At 38.5% G+C, this 9718-nt stretch overlaps 1 protein-coding gene across 2 annotated transcripts in view; it reads right to left on the reverse strand.

Annotated features, from left to right (window-relative positions):
• The window catches only part of LOC115212416 (IQ domain-containing protein K-like), a 74856-nt gene that overhangs the window by 22480 nt on the left and 42658 nt on the right, over window positions 1–9718 (reverse strand). For both annotated transcript variants that reach the window (XM_036503061.1, XM_029781325.2), the window contains exon 3: window positions 4408–4505. In XM_036503061.1, the coding sequence (XP_036358954.1) occupies window positions 4408–4505 (98 nt within the window). The remainder of the gene's footprint in view (window positions 1–4407; window positions 4506–9718) is intronic.

The raw sequence follows: 9718 nt of genomic DNA on the forward strand, positions 1-9718 counted from the left end.
TTTGTTCTGTCTCTTTGAGTTCTGAGTTCAAATCCCACCGTGAACTACTTGGGTGGTAAGCTCAATCCACTACCCAGCTTAACACCTGGACTTTGGGGACCTTTAACAATGTCCATCTACTCTGTTGCAATTATTCAGGTCAGACCCTGGTTTAAGGATAACTACTCCCTCCCTCCCCATCTCTTGCACCCTTCTTCTCTGTTTCTCTCCCTAACTGCTCTCCCTGCCTTTCTTTCCCTACATCTCTCCCTCTCCTTTTCTTTCTCTCCCTCACTCCCCTCTCTCTCTCTCACTTTCTCCCCCTCACTTTCTCTCCCCCTCCTTAGCTTTATCTCTCCCTCCCTCCTTCTCTCTCTCTCTCTTTCTCCCTCCTCTCCCTCTCTTGCCCACTCTTCCTTTCTTACCCGCTTTCCCTCTCTTCTTACCTTTTTCTTTCCCTACCTCTCTCCCTAACTCCTCTCTATTTCCCCCTCCTCTCTTTCCTTTTCTCCCTCCCTCTCTCCCCTTCTCTCTCTTGCCCTCTCTCCCGCCTTCCTTCTCTCTTTAGAGCCCTGAGAAGGGATACTGTTCTTCCTCAAGGACACTGCTCTTCCCCCTGACAAAGTAATAAAAACAATCTCCTCACCTACATATTTACGAGTTTAAACTCTGCCAAAGTCAAGATTTGAACTCACGTACCAGAATGACAACCTTTATCTGTCATTTCAATATATTTTCACTCCAAGGTTAATTGAATCAATTACATGCCTCCTTTCATAAAAAATTTAAAAAATAAAAAAATAAAAAAATAAAAAAATAAAAAAATAAAAAAATTGGCTCCATGCCTAGTTAAGAGATATCAATAATTAAACTGATACTGTAAATGGCTATAGCATACAGCACCAAGCTAACAACTACCAGTTGGGGGGTTAGCTCTACTTTTCGCCCCTCCAGGGGTAAAGTGAAAGAGCTTCAATGAAACAAGTGACAGGAAGTTAATACAAACAAACTGTTATCTTCTCCTCCCTCTCTACAAAATTTGGCTGAGTGTCTTGTCCAGTGCGATCAATAGTTAATTTGCATGATATGAGCCAATTTAAGGTATCGAAGGTATTCATAATGTCATAAATATTTACTTTGCTCCCCGCTAGCTTCCCTTAAAAGAGAAGGGCAATTAGTGAGATAATAATATTTATTACATGCAAGGTACTGTCATCATCATCATCATCATCATCATCCAGTGTTTTAAATCTGGGTTTCGTCCCCATTAACGGGGGATGGCCAGATCTACCTCAATGCCATATAGCAACCAAGGTGCAGCCAACCCCAACCTTTGGGCTGGCTGGCTGGCTGGTGCCCATTTTCCTTTGCTATCATGAGGCTTTTTTGGAGCTGGATTTTCTATGGAGAGCATGCCCTTGTTTACCCCCAACCTCAGTTTCTAGACATGAATGGTCCCCGAGACTAAGGCCTCTACCGTGATTTTTAAGAAATGTGGTGGAAAACTAGCTCAGGAAGGCAGAGACGCTACTGCCTGATACCCCTTTTGGAGCCCCCCTACCACTGTGGTTGTAGAAATTTCACAACACCAATATAAGAATGCCTTTTAGTATTTAGTTCCACTTTTTAAGGTGGTGAGCTGGTAGAACCAATAGCACACCAGGCAAAATGTTTAACAGCATTTTGTCTGTCCTTATGTTCTGAGTTCAGATTCCACTGAGGTTGACTTTGCCTTTCATCCTTTCAGGGTCAATAAAAATAAGTACCAGTCAAGCACTGGGGTCAATGTAATTGACTTCCCCAAATCCTTTGAAATTGCTGGCCTTGTGCCAAAATTTGAAATCAATATTCAGTTCCATTTTAAGGCAGTGAGCTGACAGAATCATTGGCATGTTGGGGAAAATGCTTTGTGGTGTTTTGTCCATCTTTACATTCTGAGTTCAAATTCCACCATGGTCAACTTTACCTTTCATCCTTTTGGGGTCAATAAAATAAGTACCAGTTGCATATTGGGGTTGATGTAATCAACTTACCCCTCCCCCAAAACTGCTGGCCTTATGCCAAAATTCATAACCAATATTTAGTTCTGTTTCTCTATATTTGAGTTCAAACAACTCATCTCAGATTTTAAACATTAAAAGAAAGAAATAGAACATCCTGTGTTATCCTAGGTTAAACCTTAATGTAATTGATGGGCTAATTACGGTTTTAGACTGAAATCCTTTGCAGCTACATATACTCATATGGTGGTGAACTGAGAGAATCATTAGCATGCCAGGCTAAATGCTTAGTGGCATTTCATCCATCTTTACATTCTGAGTTCAAATTCCGCTGAGGTCGGTTTTGCCTTTCATCATTTCAGGATCAATAAAATAAGAACCAGCTGAGCCCTAGGGTCAATGTAAGTGACTTACCCATCTCCCATGACTACTGGCCTTGTGCCAAGAATTGAAATCAATTACATAGATAGATAGATAGATAGATAGATAGATAGACGGACAGACGGATGGATGGATGGATGGACGGATGGATGGATGGATGGATGGATGGATGGATAGACTGATAGATAGATAGATAGATAGATAGATAGATAGACGGACGGGTGGATGGATGGATGGATGGACGGACGGATGGACGGATGGATGGATGGATGGATAGACTGATAGATAGATAGATAGATAGATAGATACATACATACATACATACATACATACATACATACATACATACATACATTCATATATAGGTGCAGACATAGAGGTTAAAAAGCTCATTTCCCAATCACATGGTTTCAGGTTCAGTCCCACTGCATGGCAACTTGGACGTGTGTCTTCTACAACAGCCTCATATTGACCAAAGCTTTGTGAGTGGATTTGGTAGACAGACAGAATGGAGTCAGGTGTGTGGGTGTTTGAGTGTGTGTTGAGTTGTGTGTGTGTGTGTGTGTGTGTGTATGTGTGTGTTGAGTAGTGTGTTAGCATGCTTGACACATTACTCGAGACTTTTAGGCTAGCTAACTGGTTCCACATTAGACTCCTGTCTCACACTCTGTGAATTCAAACATCACATCAGACGGTAGGTTGAAGTGCAGATTCTGTGTCACATCACATGAGAAGAAATGCAGAAAATGTTGTTGGTATTCTAATGCTTCAGTAAGCCAGTAGCTCATTTTCTTAGTATTTTGGCATGAGGAAATGAGTCACCAGTCTATCAAAACATTTGCATATTACAGCATAAAAATAGACATAATATTTTCTGCATTTACATATATAATAGCAAAAAAAACTTTAATGTATAACCATGTCTAGTCATTAATTTCATGCTAAAAGCCATTTCACCTCATTCAAAATATAAATTTAAAAAGTGTTTATGGATCATCATCATCATCATCGCTGCCACCACCACCACCACCACCACTACCATCACCACCACCATTACCACCACCACCACCATCACCACCATCGTCGTCATTATTTAGTATCCATTTCCTATGCTGGCATGGGTTAGGCACTATGACTGGAACTTGTAAGCCAGCCAGCTCTACCAGGCTTCAGTCTGTTTTCGCTCAGTTTCTACAGCTGGATTCCCTTCCTAACACCAACCACTTTACAGACTGTAGTGTTTGCCCTTTATGTATCACTGGCATGGATGCCTTTTGATGCATCACTATCACTGGCCACAACCACGATTTCACTTGACTTGATGTATCTTCTCAAGCTCAGAAAATCACCAATGGTCTCAGTCACTTGTCATTGCCACCGTTTGACCCAACATCCAAAGATCATACTTCACCCCCTCATCCCATGTCTTCCTGGGTTTACCTCATCCACAGGTCCCTTCCACAGTTAAAGATTGGCACTTCTTTACGCTGCTGTCCTCATCCATATGCGTCACATGACCATACCTATTTCTTTACTACCCACAAGGGGCTAAACATAGAGGGGACAAACAAGGACAAACAAATGGATTAAGTCGATTATATCGACCCCAGTGCGTAACTGGTACTTAATTTATTGACCCCGAAAGGATGAAAGGCAAAGTCGACCTCGGTGGAATTTGAACTCAGAATGTAACGACAGACGAAATACCTATTTCTTTACTACCCACAAGGGGCTAAACACAGAGGGGAGAAACAAGGACAGACAAACGGATTAAGTCGATTATATCAACCCCAGTGCGTAACTGGTACTTAATTTATCGACCCCCGAAAGGATGAAAGGCAAAGTCGACCTCGGCGGAATTTGAACTCAGAACATAGTGGCAGACGAAATACCGCTAAGCATTTCGCCCGGCATGCTAACGTTTCTGCCAGCTCGCCGCCTTTCACATGACCATACCAGTGCAGTCTTCTCTCTTGCATGCTACATCTGATGCCTCTTACATCCAATTTTTCTCTCAAGACACTTAAAAAGAAGACAGATAACATACCACAAAGCAGTTTTCTATTTTGGCCTGTCTCAAAACTTCTGTCAACGCAGGAACCAACAGTGGGAATATATAATACTGCAGATAATCACTTGGTTCACCTGTAAGCATGATAAAAACAAAAACAGTCGTGGTTCAAGAAAAATAAAATAAATATCAAAACATCACAATAGCCGGGAGCTTAAGATGCTGGATTATAGATACATCTCTCTATATATAAACGGCAGTTTGTCTGTCTGTGTGTCTGTGTGTCTGTCAGGTTGTACCCTCACCCTGACCACGGCTTTCAACCGACTCTGATGAAACTTGATACACACATAGCCCAATGTCATAATTCAAAACTAACGCAGCAAAAATTTTGAAAAGTTCCCCCAGTTCTGAAAAAATGTATAAAAATGTACAAAAACGGCAAAAAAGCGGGCAGCAATGTGAGTGACAACAACGAAAAAGTCAAAAGTGACCAAACTGAACAAACGAATGGAAAAGGTTTTTTGGTGCACACGACAAAAGCGGTTTATAATAAACCAAGAGTTTGCAAGTAGCGTCCGAGGACCCTTAGGGTACGTAAAAAATTTAAGGTAAAACGTTTGGGGTGGTAGTTATAAAGAAAGTTTAAACAAAAAAGTATTCGAATAACTTGCGGCTGCAGCAGCTATTAGCAGAAGTGGCGGTGTTGGGGGTAAAGTCTCGAATGTAATTTCTTCCTGGTAGGAATTGGTTGGGTTGAATTATCGATAGCTGTTTGATAGTTATTTGGGAGTGAAGAGAAGACATTGCAACCTACACATGCGCCTTCGTTCCCTAGAGGGAAAGGACTAGATTGGGATTAGTCGTTGCCTACTAGGGGCTCTTACATACCCAGGCAACGCCAGGCTATGCTGCTAGTAACTTATAAGTTGCTGTTTCTATTGAATCTCATTACGAACAATCCTTGTGCACTTAATGTCTATCACTTTCTCTGACTTCCATTACATTTACCTCTGTCATCTTATTGCTCCTATCACTTTAGTTCTCTTTCATTACTCCCCACTCTCTCTCTCTCTCTTGTTGTTATTGTTGTTGTTGTTAAGTTCCTGGTCAACCCTGATTGAGAAGAGCATACCTAAGAGGAAAGGTATAAAGCATTACAAGAGTCACCACTCCTTTTTATGGTTATGTAGGGCTACATTATCATGTGTACTCCATTCTTTATGTCAAATGGTGATAGAGTGTGATTTAGGGAAAAATTTGCCTGCTATTTCTAGCAGACTGAGTGAGCTTGTAAAGTATCCTTTATTGGCTCAATATTGACTTAAGTTTAAAAGCTTGCTGTCACAGTCATTCTAGTTTTACCATGAGATTATATAAATAAATATCATTTGTTCAGACTATATGAATACCACAAGTTCCACTCCTATTTATCAGCTGAATAGTTATAAGGGCTGCCTATAAAATTAACCAATTCTTTATTATTATACTTTCTTTCTTTTTACTTATTAGCTTAGGGGAAGAGGCAATACCCAAGATCTTTACATGTGCTCTGAAACCAATGAGTTTGATATTATTAATGTTCCGTTTAAACTGTTGCATGTCAACACTTACAGGAAAGACCAGCAAGGAGGAAATTCCAAAGAACTGGTGTTCTGGGAGGAAAGGACTGAACATAGTGATTTGTGCGCAACCAGGGGTGTTGGACACAGAAGGGGTGATGAGAGGTGAAGAGTTAAGTTAGTCAGGGGTGCATGAGTTGTTAAGTACAATACCAGCCATCTCCAAGAAACAGAGACCATTATAGTAGCAATAGAAAAGACAGTGTGCATGTAGGTTAGAGACAGGAGTGCCTCTGTTGGTGATAAATAGCCATTATTGGGATGCAGTCAAGAATGTCTGTGTGCAAAGCAGCAAGCATCATTTTAGATATGGGAGTTATATTCCAACGTGAGCCTGACTGGGGTTTTGCAAAGTACCAAAAGCTGAACTGCTGAGATATTTTCTGGTGTTAAAGAGAAGGGCCAGACTTTGGAATGCAGTTCCAGTTATGATAAAGATGTACTTCCATCAGGAGAAATTCTCAGTGATAATGAGGCCCAGCATTTGGAGTATGAGTAGCATTGGAGTTTTTTTCCTTTTTTGCTGTTATAGGTACAAATGTGGTGGTGTGGTAAGAAGCTTGCTTCTCAACCACATAGTTTTGGGTTCAGTCCCTCCTCACAGAACCTTGAACATGTGTCTTCTAATATGACCTTGATCCAACTGAGTGGACTTGGTAAATGGAAAGTAAAAGAAGCCTATCATATATATATATATATATATAATATATATATATATATATATATATGTAGTTGCCTCGGTGGTCTTGTGGGTAAAGACATGTGTGGCAATGAGAAAGCCAGGGTGGGGTTCAATCCTACTCATGGCTTGTATTAAGGGGGTCTTACAAAACGGCGGTGCATCAGCATGGCCGCAGCTCTGAGCTGAAACTAGAAAAAATATATATATATATATATATATATATATATATATTATATATATATATAAAAGTAGATAAATGGTACAACAAGGCACCAATATTTACTGGAAAATAGCAATCGTAATAAATACGACAATATTGTATAGCTTCACTGCGTATATACTAGCAAAGATGCGTGTCTCTTTGTCTTTCTCTCTATATATATATGTATACACACACACACACACACACACACACTCACACACACACTCACGCACAACACACACACATGTGAATATATGCATATCGTCATCATAATCATCATCATTTAATGTCTGCCTTCCATGCTTACATGGGTTGCATATATATATACATATACATATATATATATTATATATATATATATAATATATATATATATATATATACAAATATATATACACATATATGTATGCATGTGTATAGATAGATATAATACACACCAAACACACACACACACACACACACACATTTATGCATACACACGCACATATATACCTATATGTATGTATATAGTATATGTGTGTGTGTGTATATATATATATGCAACCCATGTAAGCATGGAAGGCGGACATTAAATGATGATCATCATGATGATGATATGCATATATTCACATGTATGTGTGTGTGTGTGTGTGTATGAGTGTGTGTGTGTGTGTGTGTGTGTGTGTGTGTGTGTGTGTGTGTGTGTGTGTGTGTGTACATATATATATATATATAGAGAGAGAGAGAGAGAGAAAGACAAAGAAGCAGAAAGATATCGAGAAAGAGAGCTATGTGTGTGTGTACATTTGCACTTGCTTTTGTCCACCTCCTCCAGCATGACAACCAGTGTTGGCTTGTTTCTCTACCTGTAACTTAGCAGTTCGGCAAAAGAGTCCAACAGAACAAGTACCAGGCTCAATAAGTAACAACTGGGGGCGATTTGTTTAACCAAACCTTCAAGCTGATGACGCCCAGCATGGCCATAGTCTAATGACAGAAACATTTAAAAAAATAAAATAAGCAAATAAAATCATATACTTAAATGCTCTTTTAAGAGAAAATGAATTAATGAAAGCCATATGGTAAAAATTTAATCAATGTCTTTATTTATATATGCCATAATCCTGACATTAAGAATTCGAATTCATTTTGAATTTCAAATATACAAACTTATCCATATTAATGAAATAAAAATGTAACATTCTGAATATTATTTTCCTCTTTAATCAGCGTTGTAGAAGCATTTATCAAAGATCTCTACACAACATTATGGAACATATCAAGAATTTTCAAAAACACCTACGCTATTGAAAGAAAATGAATGTTAAATCTAACTCCTACGAATTTCACGAAGGAAAATCACAAAAAAAAATAAATTTTTTTTTTCATTTCTCAGGGGGAAGAACTCAGGTATGACTAATAGTTTTTGTAAGGACTGCACAGAAAATCACGTTATATATATATATAATACATTTCTAAATCTCTCAGAGAGAGTTATGCAGAAGTGATACGATAAAGTAGTTATATGCTGTCAACTTAATGTGACAGTCCCACGAAGGGAATAATACTACTGCTATTTAGCCCTAGGAAGCAATACTGCTTCCTGTCAGCCATGCAGTGCTGCTTCCTAGGGCTAAATAGCAGTAGTATTATTCCCTTCGTGGGACTGTCACATTAAGTTGATAGCATACAACTACTTTATGTGTGTGTGTGTGTGTGTATAAAATACAAAATGGGACAAGAGCACAAAACATCCGGACAACTAGGTGACACAAAAAAGGACAACAAAACATCCAGAAAGAGGATACAAAGAAAACAAGGACGGGTCATTCGAAGCTTTTTATCCTCAGTCAAGAACCAGATTATCCTCGCAATTTCGGCTGATTAATCTTGAGATTGCTCTAATCTGGCCAGCTCCAAGGAAAAAACTAAGCTGAGAGCATTATATTCCTTGGAAATATATATATATAAATATATGTAACATTGTCCCGTTTTTTTCTGTCCTTGTTTTTGTATACATTCGCTGCTTTCTTCCAAGGAATCTAATGCTCTTAGCTTAGTTTTTCCTTGGGGCTGGACAGATTGGAGCAATCTCAAGTATAATCAGCCAAAATTGCGAAGATAATCTGTTACTTGACTGAAGAAAGAAAACTTTGAATGACCTGTCCTTGTTTTCTTTGTATATATATATATGTGTGTGTGTGTGTGTGGATGTATGTATGTATGTGCGTATATATATATATATATATATAACCAAAATAAGCAACAGGATATCAAAAAGTGATGCAGACGACCGTTTCAAGCGGCTCCATTTAATTGAACAATGCAATCATTTCATCAATTTAAATGCAGGGCTATCCTTAGCTGCACAAATAAATAAATAGAATTTTAATCAGTTGGACACATTAATATATTAATATAATTTTACTCAACTACTCTAATAGAGCAAAAAGATAGAAAAAGTCCATGTTGTCACTATTGTAGCTAAGAATATACTACACTTCCAAGAAATGTATGAAGTTTGTTGGAGTCATAGCTTGTAAAGGATTGTGGTTCATTTTTAATTTATTAGTCTTTTTATCAACTACTAAATCTAAGACTAGAAGACTGTGTCTGTTTAGAATGGAGGGCAGGAGTGAGTTGACAGCTCATACCTGAGTATGGTCATAAATATTGTCAAGATTTTAGGAGTAGTATAAAGTAACTATCTATAAAGGAGGTTGGGTAGGGGTAGATCCAGAATCAAGATGTTAATTACCAGTTAAAGGGGCAAGATACTAATAAAAACTATGATGCTAATACAGATATATAGATATGTGTGTGTGTGTGTATGTTTGTGTATGTATGTATATATATATATAT

The sequence above is a fragment of the Octopus sinensis genome, linkage group LG5, assembly GCF_006345805.1.
Source record: "Octopus sinensis linkage group LG5, ASM634580v1, whole genome shotgun sequence".
Lineage (NCBI taxonomy): Eukaryota > Metazoa > Mollusca > Cephalopoda > Octopoda > Octopodidae > Octopus > Octopus sinensis.